This window comes from Cyphellophora europaea, assembly GCF_000365145.1.
Source record: "Cyphellophora europaea CBS 101466 unplaced genomic scaffold supercont1.5, whole genome shotgun sequence".
Classification (NCBI taxonomy): domain Eukaryota; kingdom Fungi; phylum Ascomycota; class Eurotiomycetes; order Chaetothyriales; family Cyphellophoraceae; genus Cyphellophora; species Cyphellophora europaea.
The window spans coordinates 758,522-779,340 of record NW_008481811.1 but is presented as its reverse complement, the minus strand read 5'-3'; the positions used below and the strand labels follow the sequence as shown (position 1 = coordinate 779,340).

The 20,819-nt window shown below is 53.2% G+C and overlaps 8 protein-coding genes across 8 annotated transcripts; 3 read left to right on the top strand and 5 right to left on the bottom strand.

Annotated features, from left to right (window-relative positions):
• Nucleotides 1-384: 384 nt before the first annotated feature.
• Nucleotides 385-3,635, bottom strand: HMPREF1541_05563 (uncharacterized protein; the record flags this gene model as incomplete). The annotated part of the gene is made up of 2 exons (XM_008719903.1): nucleotides 385-3,356; nucleotides 3,407-3,635. 2 exons carry the CDS (start codon nucleotides 3,633-3,635, stop codon nucleotides 385-387), a joined length of 3,201 nt encoding a protein of 1,066 aa, XP_008718125.1.
• Nucleotides 3,636-4,388: 753 nt separating this feature from the next.
• On the bottom strand, nucleotides 4,389-5,456 carry HMPREF1541_05562 (uncharacterized protein; the record flags this gene model as incomplete). Its single annotated transcript, XM_008719902.1, has 1 exon — nucleotides 4,389-5,456. The coding sequence occupies one exon, from the start codon at nucleotides 5,454-5,456 to the stop codon at nucleotides 4,389-4,391; it is 1,068 nt and encodes a 355-aa protein (XP_008718124.1).
• Nucleotides 5,457-7,075: 1,619 nt separating this feature from the next.
• Nucleotides 7,076-8,677, bottom strand: HMPREF1541_05561 (uncharacterized protein; the record flags this gene model as incomplete). The annotated part of the gene is made up of 1 exon (XM_008719901.1): nucleotides 7,076-8,677. One exon carries the CDS (start codon nucleotides 8,675-8,677, stop codon nucleotides 7,076-7,078), a length of 1,602 nt encoding a protein of 533 aa, XP_008718123.1.
• A 1,192-nt stretch (nucleotides 8,678-9,869) lies between these two features.
• Nucleotides 9,870-10,619, top strand: HMPREF1541_05560 (uncharacterized protein; the record flags this gene model as incomplete). Its single annotated transcript, XM_008719900.1, has 1 exon — nucleotides 9,870-10,619. The coding sequence occupies one exon, from the start codon at nucleotides 9,870-9,872 to the stop codon at nucleotides 10,617-10,619; it is 750 nt and encodes a 249-aa protein (XP_008718122.1).
• A 358-nt stretch (nucleotides 10,620-10,977) lies between these two features.
• On the bottom strand, nucleotides 10,978-11,184 carry HMPREF1541_05559 (uncharacterized protein; the record flags this gene model as incomplete). The annotated part of the gene is made up of 1 exon (XM_008719899.1): nucleotides 10,978-11,184. The coding sequence occupies one exon, from the start codon at nucleotides 11,182-11,184 to the stop codon at nucleotides 10,978-10,980; it is 207 nt and encodes a 68-aa protein (XP_008718121.1).
• Nucleotides 11,185-12,974: 1,790 nt separating this feature from the next.
• HMPREF1541_05558 (phosphoribosylaminoimidazole carboxylase, ATPase subunit) lies at nucleotides 12,975-14,801 on the top strand (the record flags this gene model as incomplete). Its single annotated transcript, XM_008719898.1, has 1 exon — nucleotides 12,975-14,801. One exon carries the CDS (start codon nucleotides 12,975-12,977, stop codon nucleotides 14,799-14,801), a length of 1,827 nt encoding a protein of 608 aa, XP_008718120.1.
• A 612-nt stretch (nucleotides 14,802-15,413) lies between these two features.
• Nucleotides 15,414-15,761, bottom strand: HMPREF1541_05557 (uncharacterized protein; the record flags this gene model as incomplete). The annotated part of the gene is made up of 1 exon (XM_008719897.1): nucleotides 15,414-15,761. The coding sequence occupies one exon, from the start codon at nucleotides 15,759-15,761 to the stop codon at nucleotides 15,414-15,416; it is 348 nt and encodes a 115-aa protein (XP_008718119.1).
• Nucleotides 15,762-16,312: 551 nt separating this feature from the next.
• On the top strand, nucleotides 16,313-20,596 carry HMPREF1541_05556 (uncharacterized protein; the record flags this gene model as incomplete). Its single annotated transcript, XM_008719896.1, has 2 exons — nucleotides 16,313-19,678; nucleotides 19,724-20,596. 2 exons carry the CDS (start codon nucleotides 16,313-16,315, stop codon nucleotides 20,594-20,596), a joined length of 4,239 nt encoding a protein of 1,412 aa, XP_008718118.1.
• Between the last annotated feature and the right edge of the window lie 223 nt (nucleotides 20,597-20,819).

Below are 20,819 nucleotides of genomic sequence, written 5' to 3'. Positions count from 1 at the left end.
ATGCCTTGCTAAAGAAAACACCGTCCACTATGCGACTTGCCTCTCACAAGCAGCACATTCGGGCATTCTCTACCAGAATTCGTTAGTCATTTGTCATGACTCACACAGGGGGCCCCTTGGAAAAGCTCATGTGATGGACCGTGCTCACAGCCCCGATCAGTAGGATAATGGGCGAGCACACAGATCGGTACAGAGGCAGATTGAGGAGGTTGCCATCTTCTTACTAGCTATACCTTTACTAGCTAGGTCTGTGTTTTAGTACCACCATATGCCATCTCTTCGTTGCTGACCCATACAGCTTTTGACCACCGGCTGAATCCATATCCAGGACAACCATTTCAAATTGTCATCCAACGCCAGTGACCCAGCTTAAACACCAACAATTCAAGCACTTCCCATTCGCTTTCTCATGAAATCAAAGAAAGCAAATTGACTAGGCGTTGCGCCATACTCATACACAAACCTGCTGGCCAGATAGCTGCCAAAGACGGCCCTGAGATACTTGTCCGGCACACGTTGAATGATCTTGTCCAAGCCGACCGTCTTTTGGAGGGTTTGGGGGAGTGCTTCTTGTAGCACCTTCAATCTTAGGGCAGAGTTGTTCCACAGCTCCTCGAAATTCTGCAGCTCTTCGTCCAGCTTCGTGATGGCTAAAGACAATTGATCGGAAAGAATTGACCGGGCCGTGCCAGTGAGTTCATGCTCTCGCCAAATGGCCTCGAACTCAAGACGAGCGTTGCGCTGAATGATCGACTGAACTTCCTTGACATACTGCTTGTAGAAGTCAGGGACTGAGCCATCAGCGCCAATACACATGTTCTGCAAGAAGCCCTGGTCGTCGAAGCTCAAGCTGGCGAGGACTTCGAGAGAGCTCGACGTAACACCGCCCTTATTCGCTGATGCATCCTTGTAGAGGATACAGCCAGCTTTTTCGAGCCGGAGTTTAGCATCCTGGGTGATGAAAAGGTTGGCACCCTCGACAATGTACGGGATCTTGCACTTGCCATCGACGATCAGCTTGTTACATGTGCTGAGGTCGATTGATTCTGGACGGCCACCGCAAGGCACGAATGTATCGTACTCCTCCATACCACGGGCGTGGAAGGTATTTCGAAAAGTCATGCCGTTGTTGACTTTCTCTCCACTTGGAAGAGTGACGTTGTTTTCGTCGACAAGCACGCGATAGCCTTGCTGGCTCAATTTCGAGATGTCGTAATTGGAGATCATCACCCTCTCCCTGGCTAATCTTCTTAGCTCTGCCTGATTGAGACCGTGAGGGTCAACGAGCACACCGGCACCGTCGACGATAGCCGTGTATTTCTCGCTGCCCAGAAGAATCTCGTTGGATCCAAGATCGCCGTCAGGACCACCAGTCTGGAGTTTCCGGATCTTCGACTCGTCAAGATTCAGCTTACGGTAGATGCCAGAGACATACTCCCGAACACTGAGGGTGGTCATGCCGTATGAATCGTGGGGAATACCACCGAGCTTGGGTGACTTGCCGGTGAAAAACGACTTCCACCAAGGAGCACCACGATTTCTGGCATGTTCTGTGGCCCAGTTGACCAGATCAGCAGTATTCTCATCCGGACCCATGAAGAGAATCTCCTCCTGGCCGTGCAGGTCAACAATGGGATCCTTGATGCCAGGCGACGTGGGCTTTAGCAGCAGATCCATGATAGAATCGATATACTTCTCGAAGGACACACGAGCCTTGTCCTGATGATTGTGATCAAGCAGCACGACACCTTTAGACCCACCCTCAGGAATGTCTTTGTTCTTGCGTTGCTGTGTGTTGGCCAAGTTGTAGTTCTCATCGAACTGCGTACGGGCATTAATAGCCCAGAATTCCTTGTTCCTCGACTTGACGATACGGATGCCACCTCGGGCAATGTCACGGAAGCGCAGGTGGAAGCCTCTGAACTCAGAACCTATAACCAGGAACATGCCATACAGCGGCTGAGGATACTCATGCTCTGGTAGGAACTCGGCACTTGGCTTCAAGCGAAAGCTTAGAGCGACCTTGGTCGGCGTGTAGAAGTTGGTCTTGAGAACAGCACGATTGAAGATCAGGAAATACTGCATCACCATCTCGTCATGCTGATTGGCAACGGTCTTGGAGATGTTTTGGGATAACGTCTCATCATCAAGAACTTGCTCGACGTTGATTCGGAGGTAACTCAGCGTCGGGATGAAGTCATCACTCTCACCTCGAGTTTGGACGTAGTGGTGCGAGGCGAAAGAGAGGTAGAGCGAGCGAATCAATTCGGGATACTTGTTGATGATCTCGAGGATGTAATCGGCTGTGAAGGTCTCGGTCCTGAGACGCTTCTTGATTTTCGACAGAAGTTCGGCATTGGTGTTGCTGTCGTCTCTCAAGGCTGCCACAAGCGAGGTATACTCCGAGCCCAAGCGATTGAGAAACTGCTGAACAAATATATGTACGCAGTGGGCGTAAATAGATTCCTGCAAGCTCAAATTGCCACTGGCGAATTGAGTCTGTAGCCTGTTCTGCGGAATACAGAAGAGAAGAGACACTTCCTTGATGATCTGGTGGATAGAGGCCTCGATGGGGGGATGGCGAGACTTGGCAAGGTCTGAAGTGGCGGGCTTGAGGTATAACGAAATGACGGTGATGCCATTCGCGAACTGCTCGACGTATTTTCGGGAGCTTGTCACTCCATAGTAATGGTAGAGGTCAGAAAGAGCGCTGAAAATGCCTAATGCAGAACCTTGGCGGTATGCAATGACCAGTCTCTTCTCACGAGTACCCTCCATGTCGAACATTTCGATCACCGGACCACTCCGAGCTACCGCGTATTGGATAATCTCTTGGTAGATAGATTTTGTGTGCTTAGTGGCTTTCGCCAGGAAAGTGGCTTCTCCAATCTTTTCAATGTCTGTCTCGTCGAGGCTGACATTGGGGTCCTGGAACTTGCACTGGTAAACGAAATAGCAGCGCAGAGTCTCGCCGGGGTTTTCCGGCAGAGCATTAGTCGCCCGGAAGGACTCGACTCTGTAGCTTCTCGATGGATTCGTTGAGCCGTTCACGTACTTCTCGTCAATTCTTTGCTCATATCTTGGGCCGTCCAGCACACTGACACCAGGCTTGCTGGTATCGATGTACATGGCGTGGTCTATAGCCTCTTTTGCGAGCCTCACTTCCAACTTCTTGTCATCTCTGGCAAAAGCTGCCAGCTTGGCTGCGTACAGCGAGAGAATGTTGCTGGCGACCGCTTCGACTGTCTCGGTAGAGAAGTACATATCGTCGATGCCGAGCGTGTTGTAGAACCACTCGGTCTCGGAGGCGATGAATTCGGTTGGCAGGAAGCCTTTCTCCTCTATAAGATCCATGACTATCTCTGGTCAGTGTCGTGTGCATACGAGCAGGAAATTAACTGCTCACCTTCCTCCATCTGCGCCTTCTTGCCCTCAAACTTCGGCGCAACATAGCCGGAGCTGTGATCCGACAGAATCTTGTGCAGAGACTGATTGGACTGAGCAGCGCCTGGTACACCAAGCATAGTCGGCTGAGGCGAAGGCTGACGTCCAGGCGTGCGCACAACCTGCTCTACCAGTTTGTGTTTGGCGGGGTTGAGGACCTCACCGGTCCCATTGGGAGTGGGGTTGGCCATGATGTCGGAGGACAAAATGAGAGGCACAAACGAGAGTGTACTTAATAGAAAGCCAAGGAAAAAGAAGAGAGAGCAAGTCCTTGTGCGGTTGGAATGAGCTCGTTGTGTCTATAAGATGGTGTTCAGCTGGCCGAGATGTGTAGGTTGTAGCTAGGCGATGCAGGCAATGACGAGCTTTCCCCTATCGTAAATGAGCCAGGGCCACCAAAAGATGACATGCGCTGTCTGTCTCACGTCCTCTTTGAGTATCGCTTTCTTCCTACCCAACCACTGCTTACGTCGTCTTATATAGCGCCGGGTGTATGAGTACAGAATGTAAAACACTGAAAATTTTGCCTGCAACATGCATCACATGGTTGCAAGGAATGAGATTTATTTACGTACCGGCGAGGAAGCTGGCTTGTCTGGCTGCTTTGGCTTCCCCGCAGCCGCTCCACAGGCGCTTTCTTTTAGGCTGGCTTCAGGTACGTTCGCCTTGGCTAAGCTGGATCTTTCTTAGCGGGCACATCGACTGGACAACATGTTCAATCTGGGGGAGCCGGCTCACTTGCTGCGGCGAGAACCGGCTACTCGCGGCCCGGTTCCTGAAGAGTCTTCTCATGTGCACGTCAACTAGGTCGCGATGGCCGGGTCACGAGCGAAGTGAGGGAGATTAAAGAATTTGAGCGAATAATGCCAAAAGGCGTGGGGATGGCATTCAGATGCCGGTCGAGAATTGCATCCTGTTCTTTACAAGGTTTTGGACTGAGTCTGTCATATCCTGGGCCTGTCCGCGAGGGCCTGTCTCTCCGCATCGCTGCCCAGACTGCTGCTCCCTCCGCCATCCCCAGATTGCCTTGTCTCGGCGTCCAACGACTCTTTAGTCCCGACGGCAGCCTCAGCCGTGGTTCTGTCGGCACTATCCTTGCGCGTCTCATCGTCGTCAGTGAAGTCCCCGTGACCGTGATCTTGGCCGGCCAACAAGCCACCCTGCTCTCCGTGAGCGTCGGTGTCCGGCTCGGTATCTTCGCTTTCTCCGTCAGCGGGTTCCTTCTTCTTGATGAAGATATCGATGATATAGTACTGTATCCCATTCATGATTAGCGGGAAGATGAGCATCACAAACGCAATCTGTATTGCCTCATTGCCCTCGGTCCAGCGAAGAGCCCAGTCTCCGACCTGTACAATCCATGGGCACAGCTGGAAGATGATGAAGACACAGAACTTCATGCCCACTAAGCCAGCAAAGTAGATCAAGCTCTGTTTCAACCACCAGGTGGCTTTCGGCGGACTGCCGTAATGGCCAGACTTAATCGACTCAGGTGGTCTGGCTAGAGGGGTGTAGCTTGCTCCAACGCTGAGCACCTTCAGGATGCAGATGAGGATAGGTATGCCAAGCGTGGTATCGATTCCCAGATTGAGGAGATAGTATGAACAAGGGTTCGGTTGGTATTCAGACTCGGACTCGACCTTTCCCACCGCTACTTTAGCCACGGAAGTCGTGAACTCGCCCGAGGAGAACATAGACATGAGTAGATTCGCGAGATGTAGCAGCGCCGACCCGAAGACCTGCTTCGAGGCATCGAACGCCCATACTTTGACCGGCCGTTGTGGTCTCTCTCGCCATCTTTTGTAGACTAGCGACAGGAGTGCTAGTAGTCCCAACGCTGCCTGCACTATGACTGCGAACGGCCCCAAGAGCCGGCATTCTCCATTGTTCTCTTCATGTTTCGAGCTCGTTGGTGATGCGGGAGCGGTGGTCTGGGTAGATGCAGATGTGACGACAGTAGCAGCGGCTGTCGCGATAGATACCAGTGCAGACGTTACGTTAGGTGAAGCCATCGCGTACAGCAATGAGCAAATCCGTAAGAATTAGATTCGCATGTCAATCGGTGGGTCCGTGGCGAAACAATTTGATCTGCAAAGGCGGGAGGGATGGTTGTACAGAGTACTAGATGCTGATTTTAGTTTTATACTCTAGCGATACAGCCATCTATATGGCATTAAAAAGTCCGCGGGTTGGTATAAAGGCTGTGCAAGTGTGGTGACGAAGGACGAGTCAAGGCAGCCAGCCACGCACTGGGCTGAGGTTGCAGCGCGGGGGCCGACGTACGGATTTGGCATCCGGTAATCACCCGACGACACGTCCACTCCCACAAACTGGCTGGTATTCTCTGAGACTGGCACCAACAGACTTACTGACCTCGTGACGGCAGGTCAAATGGTCCATGCAGCTGAGTAATGTGTTCGTAAACTTGCAACGATCAGGTTCTCGCATCGGGAAAGCCCCTTGAATAGATTGACATTGTTTGCGTACCTCTGTGCGCCGTATCGGAGTCAATTCCACCAAGCTATATAGAGCAGCTGAACAGGAGATGATCACCTATTTGCAACGGCTGTCGCAATAGAAGATACGACTGCCTTCATGGAATCACGTCCAAGTCAGTAGCAACGTTGATCGGACGGGCGACCAGCGCTGCGCCGGCTCCCTTTGCTACTCTGCACCAAACCAATAGACGTCCGCAATCCATGGGCAAGTCTCTAATGGGAGGTGCCGTTTCAGAGAACTCGTTGGCTTGCAAGATGACGAGTCTCGTTCTATGTGAGACTGTGCAGAAGCTGGATGCAAAAAAATGATCAAAGACACTGTGGGCTTTCCCCTCAAATCACCAGATGGAAGACGTTCAGCATTCGCGAGAAGGCGCCGGAAGTCTTAAAATTGGCTTAGCCGTAATTCGTCGCAACCCGTGTATGCGGTGAGGTTGAGAGAGGCAGAGCAAGGAGCATGGCTCAGACGTCGATCGAAGTCAAGCGGGGAATTGCCTGTCATACGCTTGGACGGCAGTGTCGGAGAGCTACTCACACCCTCGAATAGATAGCGAGGGTGATGCTACGTGGTAGTAATGCATGACCGGCAGTGCTGGTCGGCAGTATGGGTCGACGATCTCCAGACAAAGATATGCGAATGAGCATTGAAAGACACAGACCGTGTCAACGATATTCGCCACCACGTACTAGTAGACTCATCACGAGCCAACTTGACAAAGAACCGGGAAACCAGTAGCTACATACGAAAGCAAAGAGATGAGAAGTTGAATGCAACCAGGACATATGGCCGACAGCGCGGCTGTATCATTCATCCAATGAGGGTATCGGTTTTCACCACGGTTCCGCTCTCCGCCCACAAAAGGTGGCACGTAACTGCGCATCCAAGCACAAAGCATTCGAGCCAAGTCAACTTAAAGCCAACACCGTTGCTGTGCGCCGTCCATTCCCGAGCTCTCGCAATATGCACATGTAACTTATGCGCCGTAGTTAGACGTAGCCAAACAGCTAGCTAGAGTACAGGGGTATCAAATCATTCGTTAGTCCATTTCTTCTCGTTTTTCCTTGTCTTCATTTCTGCATGGCTTTTTCAAGCGTTTTTCGCATAGAGCAGGTCGGCAGCCACTGCTCCTTGCTCATCTCTGCCCCATACCATCTTTTTCGTCGGGATCTAGATCGCTAGCCAAGCGTACGTTGTCGGTCCCTCCCAGCCAATGCTTGATGACACATGGGCCCCCCGGTGGACCGGCGCACATCTTCTTCCTGTCTAGGTCTTTGAATTTGGGACCGAGAGGGCCGTTCACATAATGGTATTGTCCCGCAAAACGATATTGGCGTTTGTCCCCGAGAGGGTAGAACTTGTCACCCCATCGACCGGCGTAGTGAAACCATCCGGTCGGCGCATGAGGCGTAAGGTTGGAAGCGCGAAGGGTGTCGTTCTTGTAGTCATAGGTGTATGCGTGCGAGTTGAGCGCCGGGTCCCATAGCGGCCCTCGATCAGTTTCGTCGTGTAATATACCCCAAGGGAGGACGTAGGGGTGTAGACCGGGCGTTGCGTACATAGCATGCGTACCGGTCGCGGAGTATATGACAGGTCGTTTACCAATCTTTTCCACTGCCTCGTAGCTGTAGGCGGAGCCGAAATTGTGCTCGCTGAAAAACACGGCTTTAGGCTTTCCGTGATGGAAGCGGATCGCGGTATGCTCCCAATCGCCAACATGGTTGCCGAAGCGCACATTGAAAACCACATTGCCGAGATTGAAGCTGTAAAAGAAGAACCAGAAAGCGTCCACCACACCATGTCCCTTGTTGACAGTAAGTAATATGGCGGGTGCATCGCTGCGGCCGCCACGCAATTGCTTCCCGGGAGACTCGAGAGGCGACCGTTTGAGCTCTTGCCTGAACGGCTTGCGAAAAGATCCTCCTTGCTTCTTGAAACCTTGACCAGAGCTTGATTTTCGGAAGTCCTCGTCATGATCCATGGCATCCTCACCAGGCGCCCACCAATCTTTGAGGTCATTGAAAGCATCTTTGACGCCTTGCAAATAGGTCTTGCCCGGATGGTGTATCCAACCATCATTGCCTTCGAATGCATCGTCTGGCCTCCGTGGGTTCACAGGAATGTTCTTCTCACCTTCCAACCATTCAGGTCGCTCTTCAACATTGTCGTTGCTTGTCAAATACACCCACCGTCCTCTCCGATATTGATTGAACTTATCCAGATGTTCTAACGAAGGATGGTGAGACTCTGCAGATATAGGCGTATAATTTAGCTCCGGGGTGACATGGGACAGGTGTTCTGCAATATCGCCAGGCCAGAATTGCTCGCCAGAGAATAGATGCACCAGCGGAGCGTACTCCATGACGTAGTCTGGGATCTCACGCAGTACGCGCTCGTCGTCCGTCCAGTCTTCTGGACGGTCGTTACCTTCCGTCCATGCGTTTCGCCAGTCAATTACTGGTGTCTGTATTGACTGTTGTTCGTTTTCAACCATAGGACGGTGGCCGAACCGTTTCTGGACAAATCGCAGGTGGGGGACTCCGCATAGCCCTATCCATCTGCACGCCTTCCGGTCCAACCAGTACTTGGAGGTAGCCCGCCATTCATCTTCTTCACGGTCCTCAGGCCTCCAGACGAAAAGGTCTGGATGGGTCTGTCTCATATAGCTGTTGATCGATACATAGGATATGAGAGTTGAAAGCAGGCCTATGGTGGCCTTGGTCTTCACGTTCTTCATGTCCGCCTCTTCTATTGTAACATTCGTCGCCTCAAGATCAATGACAACAGTATCGATTGGTTCGCCTGCGTCAGGTAGCCTGTCCTCTACTGGTGATGCTGGGCTGCTCCAGGAGTGCTCAGGCGCAGGTGTATAAGCAGAGGTTTGAGGCTGGCAGGATGCGGAGGGATCGGAAGGTTGATATAGAGACGGCACGGTAAGCGGGTAGGATGCGGCGGAGGTAAGCCATCCATATCCACCAAAGGATTGTTGGAGAGACACTGTGAGTAAGTCGACTGTGTTAGCATAAGGTCATACGGCTTAAGGTTGTGCCCGACGGAGCAAGGGTTGCTATTGGAAGACCGCGGTAGAAGCGCAGGCCATCTTGCACTATCAGGGCCGAGTTCCGACAAGGCTCTGGTTCTTCTTGCCTAGATGAAGCAAGTAGGTGCATGGATAGCGAATGAAGGGCGGCCGATGGGCCAGAGGGTGGGCCTCTCACGACAGCACGACTTTGCGGTGCGGATGTAAGGTGCTTCGGAGGTACCGGATGTGGTGGTGGAAACGCGCGAGAATGGCGGAGAGACTTACTAATTGCTATTGGCAGCGGAGGTGCTAGAACCTCAGTCAGAAGGCTAAATGCATATGCCGGAATGAACTTTCCCACATCTAGAGGCTTGCCTGATAACGATTCGGGGGTGGGAGAAGCAGGACGAACGATTACGAGTGGAGGACGATGCCACGCGGCCACTGAGACCAGCACCGGGCCAGGTCCAGATCCAGAAAATGGTATTCGAGGGGTGTCTAGTCAGGGAAAAAGAGTTGGAGGGGCCAGACGAAGTGATGCGAGTGGTTGCCTGTCAGCAAGCACGAAAACAATCCATCCGACCGCTCTCTCATCCTCTTTGACAACCCGACGTGTTCGATTTCATGACGGAGTCAGCAAGTCACAGATGAGACTCGAGGCACGTCACCGCAGGTCCGGGATTCCAGCACCGTTGACCGAGCCCCGAGTCACTGCGAAAAAGCGGCGTCCGGAGACTAGATCACTTATGAGCTAGCGCAGCCTTCGTCTAATCGTAACGAGGCTCCAAACTGGCACTTGGATCTGCTCGTTCACGAATCAATCATCAACGTGCGATGCGACCTTCCAATCACTGTTGACAACTTCACATGGCTAGTACTACCGCACAAAAGACTCTGTTGCATCCAGATGGCAGAGGATGAGTACGAATATCAATATGATGCCAATGAGACAAGCACGTTTCTCGTCGAGCTTGATCTGTCCACCCTGAATGGCATCAATCGTGGAAATCTACCCAAGAAAACTGACAACCGACGAAGGAAAGTTGCGCCTGGCATAGACGAAGATGATGGAGAAGACTCCGATTCCAATGCCGATTCCATTACCGGGCCCGCAGAAGATGGGCCAGATGCTGCCAACCATCGCGACCGACATTCCAAGCATGGTCTGCAGGTTCTGGAGTTGCACAGTATGAACCCCATGGTGTCGTTCAAAGGCGATTTCTACAGCTGCGCCTGGCATGATTTGATTGGCACAAATATGTTCTACAGCATGCCTCATCAGGACATAGGTCACGCGCCTCTGCGATCGACTAAGGACTATAACCTCCTTGGTACTTCTCGCGTCAAGCTGGTTGGGCAACGGGCAAAGGTCTATGAAAAAGCTTCTGCGCGCAAAAGGCAGCGAGTTGATCAGAATCCTGGTGCGAGGCAAGATGGCAATGGCAGTGAGGAAGTCTTAACGACCCAATCAGTAGTTGGGGCCAGCCTTACACCAGCTGATCCCGCGTCAGAGACTAGGGAACAGGCGGACTTTCTCCAGAAACTCAGGATGATTCAGCAATCCCGTCAAACGACAAGCAATGGGACGAGCCTCGCCGATCGCGGTTCTTCTGCCGATGCAAAGCCTTCTGCCTCGGCCTGGCACACCGAGGAATAGGATCTTGGAGAAAGAGCGGTCAATTAAGGCTCAAGGCTGAGTGATGTGAGCTGCGCCGCCTTAATATTGAAATATCAATGCCAGGCAGCAGTAGCAGCTACGGAAGAGTAATGCTGGATCCTCGGTCTATCTATTGAAACACTGCCTGCCCAAGGCCACAACTCCGTATCCGGCTAAAGGTTCAATCCGTTAAAAATGACAGCAAAGATGTCCATGCAAAGTCGTGAGAATGGCGTGAGCCCCGAAATTGGTGCATTACGTTGTGTCGATAGACTTGCGATAGTAAAGCGGTCTGTTTGCGACACGAGTCGAAGAAGGTAGAATCGGCCTCGATTGGCGTGGGGTGCAGTTCTGCACTCTAATGGCGCTGCTTGTCGTATTTCCAGCTCACGGGGCTGGGAGGTGGGGGTGGGGGATGTTCGTTCGCAGGCCGGCGGGCATCGTAGGAGGCGGAAGCATACTTGGGTTGGGGCGATTTCTCGAATGCCTTATGCATGTCTCTTGACGAACTGTCTCTCTCGAGGACTGTAGAGCGATATGATGAGCGCTGCATCGTGGATGGCATGTTGGCGTGATTGAGCGAGTGACAGTGATGGGAAAAAGCGAAAGGGTACGTTTTTGGGGGAATCGTTTATAAGAACGGAAATTCTCGGTGGGAGATATCTGTGGCAGTGATGAGCTTGATCAAATGCATCGGTCGGAGCGTACACGTACGACAAAATTCAGATTTATGGACCCGAGTCAGCGTTGGATCGGCAGGTACAGAGGCTTGTGGTGCAGGCTTAGGAGAGGCAAATATTTCGTCTCAGAGACCTGGTGGAGAGAGGCAGATATTTATGGCTGATCGGTATGAGAGCAGGGGAGATGGGAAGATCCGGAAGGCAAGAAAGGGATGAGCTTGTTCTTTTATGAAGCCGGTTGGCGATGTCGCAAAGCTATCCCTTGAGCAAACAATGCTGCCCAAGAAACAATCTGGCGGTCTGGAAAAAGCGTGGGATGTGGACAGTGGCATCGCCGTCAAGCCCGGCGTGCAAGGATCAGGTGTCTTTCGGCAACGGCTTATGACTGGGGCAGGGGCAGGGGTTAGAAGCATGCCCAAACAGTCGCCCCCTTTCAGGCTTCGTAACCTACATCCGCAGAGCAGCCTCACCAAAACGAGGTTTCCGAGGGCTGCAAGCGGCCGGGGCACTGCCTTCCCCGGATCGTGTCCACCAACCCCAGACCAGTGCTTGGTGAGGCCCGTCGTAGCTCGCATACCTCTGTGGAAGCCCGACGTTTTGGGTAGGCCAATTTCTGCGCGATCGGAGGGTGATCAATTCCTCGCTAGCCAACGGTGCAGAAAGCACTGTGCAAGGCACGGCAGACGAGCGTGCACGGTTGGCTCTACCTCGACCGTCACAATCACGTTCTGCATTACTCGCTCGACATGACACATGTCCAACAACGTTATGCCTCAATTAGGCGAACAATGGGTTTGATTTGTTGCTTATGTGCTTCAAATCACCCCCACCATTTCGTTTCTGGCAGCCGCAAAAACAGTCCCGCGCCAGTCTTTGGCTGATAGCGCAGGACCGGTTCCGTGGATACACATGTCCCACCCGGCGCGCTGCGCGATGGCTTCCGTAGTTCAGGCTCTTATCAACGGGAGCGCTAGACGGGCGGGCGACGGCAACGGCGGGTAGCAAGGGGGTGGAACCGCAGACGCGCCGACCAAAAGAATGTGCGCAACTACCACGCCCAGATTTCAATTTCCCAGTTTCCTATTCTCGTATCTCGTTTCAGACCAGCTGGCCGGGCTCGCTCCGCTGCGTGGGATCCAGAAGAAACAATGATGAGACGTTGCACATCAAAGTGCCTCGCTGCCGGTTCCGCGAAACTATTCATTCTTTGGGCATCTCGACGCTTAAGCGAGGTCACTGGCGGTGGGACCGAGATCAGGGGGAACGTGGCCTCTGGGGAAGCTCCCTAGCTTTGGAAACGGGCCTTCTCTTCGCAGGCTAGAAGGTCTGAGAAATTCTAGCTCCGACTCAGATCAGTCGCGCCGTTACCCCGTTCCAAGCCCGGCTGGCCCCATTTCAAAAGCTCCTTCTTTTGTGTAGCCGCGGAATCGTTCCAGTACCAAGGCACTACCATTCAATGTTGTGAGCATTCGGCATCTGTCGCCCTGGAGCTAGTGTCAGGGGGGTGCAACTCGTCTGTCAGGCAGTGAATTCCAATGGCGCCCTGTGCCAAGCCGTCCCCACGCCAAGCCGAAGCCTTCTCCAACCGCTGGCCCTGGAGAAAAACTTGAGCTGTTCACCGGAAGTAACAGCCCTCCGATCTGGAAACCAAGGTGAGATTCAAGTGAGGCAAATTATGGACGATCTCGTTGTTGGTGTGCTCGGAGGCGGCCAGCTTGGCCGAATGATGGTGGAGGCTGCCTCCCGGCTCAACATCCAGGTGGCTGTCCTTGACAGTGACAATGCTCCAGCCAAGCAAATCAATGCCGTTGCTGGCGAGAAGCACGTAACGGGATCTTTCGCCAAAGCCGCTGATGTCGAAGCACTCGCAGTCAATTCAGACGTGCTAACGTATGAGATCGAGCACGTCGATACCAAGATCTTGGAGGAGTTGGAAGAGAAGCAAGCGACAATTCCTGGCACGAAATGGAATAGAATCCAACCCAGCTGGAGAACGGTGAGGACAATCCAGGACAAGTTCATCCAGAAGCAGCACTACGCAAAATATGACATACCAACCTCGAAGTCCACAGCTGTTGGCACATCTGAACCTCAGGGACTGAAAGAGATTGCCGATAAGCTGGGCTACCCTCTCATGCTCAAGTCTAGAACTGAAGCCTACGATGGCCGAGGCAATTACCCTGTCAAATCAGTATCAGACATCGAGCCCGCTCTGCAGGCTCTCTCAAACAGACCCCTTTACGCCGAACAGTGGGCAAATTTCGTGATGGAGCTTGCCGTTATGGTTGTGAAGACATCACAGGACGTTTCGACAAACTACGAAACCTGCACTCTGGCCTATCCCACCGTCGAAACCATTCATGAAGACAGCATATGCAAGCTTGTCTACGCTCCCGCGCGTGGCGTGCCCCGAAGAATCTTCAAAGACGCTCAAGACCTCGCCCGTCGCGCCGTTGCCACCTTCCCAGGCACCGGCGTCTTCGGCGTGGAGCTCTTCCTCCTGCCTGATGATTCCCTGGTAATCAACGAGATCGCGCCCCGACCACACAACTCCGGCCATTACACCATCGATGCATGCCACATGTCACAATACGAAGCTCAAATTCGCGCGGTCCTCCCCAATCTCGCCCCTACGATCGCTCCAGGCTCAACTGACCTGGCTGTCACTGCCGCCGTCATGCTCAACATTCTTGGCGGTCCGCAGCCAGATTCACATCTCCTGGTTGCCAAGCAAGCGGCCACGATCCCTGGCGCGCGCGTCCACCTCTATGGAAAGGGCGCCGGCCGCCCCGGCCGCAAAATGGGTCACATCACCATAACTGGCTCATCAATGTTCGAGTGTGAAACCAAAATCCACCCTCTAGTCCAGCTAGTGAATGCTATCCGCGCGAAAAGAGGTAACGCGTCCGCTTCCAACCAGTCCATACTTTCCGCCGCAGGTGATCTCATCAAGACCAATCCTACGCCGAGCCCCTCGCCCGTCATCGCCGTGGTCATGGGCTCCGACACGGACCTTGCAACCCTCAAGCCCGGCCTGCAATTCCTCGACGACATGGCCATCCCATACCTCGTCACCATCACTTCAGCCCACCGTACCCCACAGCATATGCTCAACTTCGGCAAAGCCGCCGCTAGCCGCGGCATCAAAGCCATCATCGCGGCCGCCGGAGGCGCTGCGCATTTGCCTGGCATGATGGCTTCGGTGACGTCTGTGCCTGTCATTGGCTGCCCCGTCAAGGCGAGCAGCCTGGACGGGCTGGACAGCTTGCTCAGCATCGTGCAGATGCCAAGAGGCGTTCCGGTTGCGACGGTCAGTATTGGGAACAGCACGAATGCGGCGTTGCTGGCGGCGCGGATTGTGGGAACCAGTGATGCGAGGATTCGGGAATGGGTGGAGGCGCATTTGGAACGGATGGATCGCGAGAACATGGCTAAAGCTACCAACTTGGAAGAGAAAGGCTGGAAGGACTATGTGCGGGTGGAGAGTTGGGAGAAGAAATGAGCGGGCGATGTTGCATGGCTTCGCAGGTCATTGAGACTGAAGGAATCCGCATTTGCGATTACAAACAATTTCCTTGATCAATGGATATCAAGGGCAACTATCTTCCGCAGAAGAAGGGCATCTCATATAGAGTACTCGAGTAGTTCCATCCCAACTAGAACCCAGGTCTGCTTCCTGTTCGGCGTATCATGGGACGCTCTTCCTATCACAATTTGGGAGTCGGGAGGATTTTGATAAGCCTCACAACATCCAAAACTGCCACCTTCGCTAAGCCAGCCACTGACAAAATCTGGACCAGTTGGCTGGCACTTGTGAACTGCACCGTCGATGTCTGACGATTCTTCGTAAGCTTGCCTGGAGCCTCCCACGGTGATTGGTGTAAAGGAAGCATGACCTTCGCCCGGGACGGGCGGTGGCCATATTCATCACTGCTGACGCTCAACGGCGTACATGTTCGAAGTATGTTCTTATGAGCTTATCCACATGGTCTCTGGGGAGGGCCTAAAATGTCTTTGGCAGACTGTAAAATGGGCGCTGTATTAATCGACAGAGGGAAAATTCTGCTAGAAGGGCTTCGTGAAGCGCAACGGCGGCACAAGATCAGGGGAGTTCTCAGTCAACCCCGTGTTCCTGTTTCTTGCGCTCCAAGTCTTCCATGCGCGAAGAAATGTCATCTTTCAGATCCCGCATCTTCTCCGGCTGATGGTATAGCACGACTAGATATCGGTTCATGAAGTTGAAGCCGTTTAGCTTGTCGCAAGCCTGTTTTGCGTCCATAACATCTTCATAGACGACAAAAGCAGTGCCCTTGGTCTTGTTGTCGGTTCCGGCACGAATCTGTCGGATCGGCCCAAATTTGCCAAAGAGGTCGAAGAGGGCGGGGGTGTCAATATTGTAGGCAAGATTCTTAACAAAGAGGATGCGGTTGGCCTCCGGAGCCAGTTTGTTCGACCGGGACATACTGAATGTTGCCGGTGACGGCTATTGAACGTATGCGCTAGCAGGATCAGTGCTGGGTGAGGGAGGACTGTCGAGCAGGTTGGGAGCAGAATGCTCTGCCAACAGTATAGCAGATCTTGGGACTGCGGAATAGACTGCGTCTCGGCAGCGATGCAGGGACACGCGACCGAACAGTTGGTAGATCAGCGTACAGCGACGTGTTACTGGGTTCAGCGCATGCGAGAATGTGTCTGGTGTTCGACAAGGAAAATGAAGGTCGAGGATAAGTTGACTTGCGGTGATGTCCCAAAGGAGTTTAGTGCGTAACTGCGGCAAGCGGCAAGATCGAAGTGACCTCGTCGAATGCGTGTATCTCTTGCTTCCCAGCGCACGCCGCCAGCACTCTCGTTCCCTTTGCTATTGGTCTCGACGCGCTGTCCGATGTCCTCCGGCGCCTCCTGCTCATGTAACTTTCACATGCATTCCGCATCTATGAACTCCCTACCGACTGCGTACCCCGCCTCGCCGTTGCAGTGACAAGACTCCCTCCGAACAGCCACTGTGAGCTCACCATGCCCACATCGACACTATGGCGCCGTGGCGCTGCCGGCCACACGTACAGAGGCACCAGTCCGGAGCCTCTATTACCAGGCGATATTGAACCTCTTTCCCCTGAGCCTTCGCTCGAACCCACGGTCTCCGCCGCACGCCCTTCTACCTCCTCCGACCACATAAGCAACACCACACCATTGGACGGCCTCGGTCTGTCTCATGCTGGTTCCTTACCGAAATCTGAGCATGTGTACCCAGAATTAGGTATTGACAGTCATGGTACTGCCCGCCTGCATACAAGGGCTACCGAGTATCATGAGCGCGTGGAATATCACCAGTCAGGTATTCAGAGCTGGGTACCGCGTCATACTTCTCAAAATCGTAATGCACGCTCAGCGAAAAGCCCCAACCATACCCGCTCTGGCTCTACCATCGATGATCTTGCAAGCGCCGCAATTGCCAACTCTCCCACCCTCACAAATGGCAGCCCACGCCCCTTCCATTCGAATGGCCATGCGTCCGGCTACGTAGCCCCTAGGCCGTCCACCTCCCATATCAGTCCCACCGAGTTTCATAATAGCTACGAGCATCCTGCGAAAAGAATAAAGTCGGACCGACTGCCGACAGTCGAGTGGGGGGCGCAGCCATCCCGACCGATCACAAGCTACGAACCCAATCAAAACAGACCTCCCGATGCCGAAGCGGCGGCCCTTCTGTTGGCCCTGGGGCAAGAAGTCAACTTCAGCAAGCAAATCACGCCCTCCATACCACATGCTCAACTACACCGATCCTCCGACCCTGAACCGCAGCGAATTATCCCCGGCGACCGGATGCAAACTTACGATCGGACGGGGCAAACGCGATGGCCGTCTCCAGACATGATGGAAGTCGACCAGCATGAGCGTGAAGAATACTTGTACGATTTACCAGCGGCAGCGGCTGCAACAGACAGCCAGTGGGATGGCCGGCCATCCTCTAGTGGCCATCAGCAACTGGAAGCTACATTCAGCGACTCCGGCGACGCTACACGGTTCCACGAGCCTATCGCACCTCCTCTGAATCAGAAAAAACCTCGGCGCCTCAAGCCCGAACTTCTACAGGTTGAAGTGTGCGCTGAATGTGGGAAGACCGAGCAGAGAATTGCTGATGGCGACGAGGGTACAATCGAGTGGATACAGTGTAATGCATGTAACAGGTGGTTTCACACTCATTGTGCCGGGATCAGAAGCAAGGCCGAGGCTCGGACGGTGGACAAATTTATCTGCAAGAAGTGTGAACCAGACCATGGCTCAACGACATATGTTCGGACATCTTCCCGTGCCAGAACAGCCATTGATTACGCTGGATTGAACCAGGGCGTCATCAAATCGTCCGTTGAGACATCTCTTCATCACTACATTCAACCGTTGAAGACTGGCAAATATGCCATTCAGGCCGATGATTTCGCCAGAGTCCGACCGGAATTACTCACCGCCGAATTCATGCAGAGCTTCGACAATATGAAGCGGCCTTTTGTCGTACCAGCTGCATGGAATCCTCGTTTCGGCGCGGCTCGTGAGATCGAAAGACCAGAGTCCGACGAATCATCGTCCACAATGCTCGTTGACATTGACGGCAAACAACTGGGACCAGATTACGGCCCCACAGAAGACGTTGTCAAAGAACGAGTGATCGACTGTGATCAAGATCTTCTTGACATGGTCATGCCACGAGATCTCACCGTACGCAAAGTTGCCGAGCTTGTAGGACCAGAGCACAGCCTCGGTGTGATCGACGTGAAGACCCAGGAGACCAAAGGCATCTGGACGGTCGGTAAATGGGCTGATTACTATGAGGAACCTGGCGAGAAACCTATACGGAATGTCATCAGCTTGGAAGTCTCTGAGACGCCTCTAGGCCGCGTTCTCCGCAGACCCAAGGCTGTACGAGACCTTGACCTCGAAGACAGCGTTTGGCCTTTTGAACGCTATCCAGACAAGAAGAAAAAGTCTGTGCAGTTCTATTGCCTAATGTCTGTGGCGGACAGCTATACCGACTTTCATATCGACTTTGGCGGGTCTTCTGTTTACTACCATATCCTCAAAGGCACAAAGGTCTTCTTTTTCATCCCCCCTGAGGACAAATATCTGAGAAAGTACGAGCAATGGTGCAACTCTAGCAACCAAAACGACACTTGGCTTCCAGATCTCTGCGACGGAAACGTCACGAGGGTGGACCTCCATGAGGGCGACACCGCGTTCATCCCGGCGGGATGGATCCATTCTGTTTGGACTCCAGAAGACAGCCTCGTGATCGGCGGCAATTTTCTCACTCCCATCGATTACGAGCTGCAGATTAGGGTAGCTGCTATCGAGAAGAACACTGGTGTTGGTGCGAACTTCAGATATCCCTTCTTCCAGAAAGTCATGTGGTACACATTGATCAAGTATCTGGAAGACGATCCTGTACCAGGAGATGTGATGGAAGATTTCCAGACAGATCCAGACTACATGTATCTTCGCGCACACCCTATCTGGCAGGAAATCGACGATCTGCGGATAGATGCTGAACCTCAGACAGCCGAGTACAACTTCAGGCATTATCCAAAAAGCGAGATAATGGGCCTAGAAGCACTGAGAGATTATCTTTACCGGACTGCACGCATCGCAGCGGATCTACCGGTAGAGAATATCTCCAAAAAGGCCATCGAAGCAGTCAAGCGATCGATTCCAAAGGAGCATGGTGATCCCCTTGAGCTCATCAAGACGTTTGCCATCTGGTGTGCATGGAAAATAGGACACGAGAAAGCCCCTGGCTGGGTCTATAGCGACGATCAGGAGCTCCCCGAGACGGATAAGAAGCCGAAGAAGGCCAAACCAGACAGGATCCCAGGCGAAAGGACGTCGTCCAGAAGAGCCGCGCAAGCACAGAGCTATGAGCAGCAAGACGAGCTGCGGAACAGGGAGCCTTCTTTTCCTTCTGTGGTCACGCCCTACAAACCTGGAGAATCCGCGTCCGGCGTCAGCTCGGATATCGGCAGGAAACCCAAGCCCGCTCAACCGAAGTCAGCCATGGTCAGAATGGCATGCGACGCCTGTCGAAAAAGACGCGTCAAGTGCAGGCACAGGGAAGAGCCATTACCGACATTGGATGCGAAGCCTCCTTTCTCGCGAAGTCAGAGCCCTCTTGAATTTGTCGCCATGCAGGATGGGCTCGTGCCAACTTCTGGCGACAATTTTCTGCAGCTCAATGGAACTCCGAGCTCGAACTCTACCGCACCACAAAACAACCTCTTGTCCATGGATGCGCAAATGACGGATCCACCCAATTTTATGACAAATGGTCTTACACCGCCTTCTAGTAAGAAGAGCCGGAGCAAGGCCTGTGATGAGTGCCGCAAAAGCAAGGTATGTCAGCCCATTGTCGTCTTAACCTCATTACTGACTGCACAGCGTCGGTGTGTGCATGATGAGTTCGGTAGAGTTGACCCAGCGAAGGCCGCGGAGCCAGCCAAGCCTCGCGGGTCAACAAGCTCAAAGAGACCTGCTCGACCTAGCGATGGAGACATACAGGTCAAGCGAAGCAGATTGGACAGCTCCGCGTCCACCAAAGTCCCTGTTGACATCGAAGCTATGATTGACCCAGCTTTACTTGGCGATCCGGCCGGCAATCACGAGCAACTGAATAACAGTGTTGAAATCGACTACAACCAGACCGAACCAGCAGTGTTCAGTTCTGCGCACACAGATGCCATGCAAGTCGATAGTATGCCTGCCAGGTCTCTTACCTCTGCAAGCACAACCGTAAAGGAAGATCCGGACCAGATCCAACCGAATCCCTCAGCCCATCAACCTACGATTGAACTTTCGACAGGCTATGCCGTGCCCGAGCATGCGATTGATGACGAGCTGGAACCTGAGTCAGAACCGAAGGGGGAAAGAACGCCACATACCAGCAATTCACCTGTTTCGCAACGACACTCTTCACGGCAGCCCAAGCAGGTGCAGAGGTTCATTCCAGAAGCCCATCGGTCACCGAGCAAGGCCCAACCGAATCCCGCCCGTCGTGGTTCCAGTGCTGTCAGCGGACATACTGTCATCAATAGCACAAAGAGCCGGCGCTCATCCAGCAATACTTCGGCTACGATATTTAATGGTTTGTCAGCGTCCACGAAAGGACAAGCAACCGTTGAAGCGATAGCTCGGCCAGGTAGTAAAGGTCGAGAAAGTACAGCCGAGAGCGACCTAGACCCCGACGAAAAGCTAGCTCGGGATTTACATGCGGAGGAGCATGGTTTGAGGAGGAGGCAAAGCATGAGAGTTTAGTACTGCTCCTGAAGGGGAAGAGGGGTGGTATACGAAATAATGATGGATGCACCAAGGCGCTTGACTGGACAGACTTGGAGGTCTCCGAGCTCGGGAGCACAACACGATCTTAGGAGTACGGGATGTTTGGACGGGGCTTGAAGCGGGTAAAGCAGGTATAATGGCGTTATGCAAACGGGCTCAGGAGCCTTTGTGCTTAGCATAGTAGTCCATGAGCCACTTA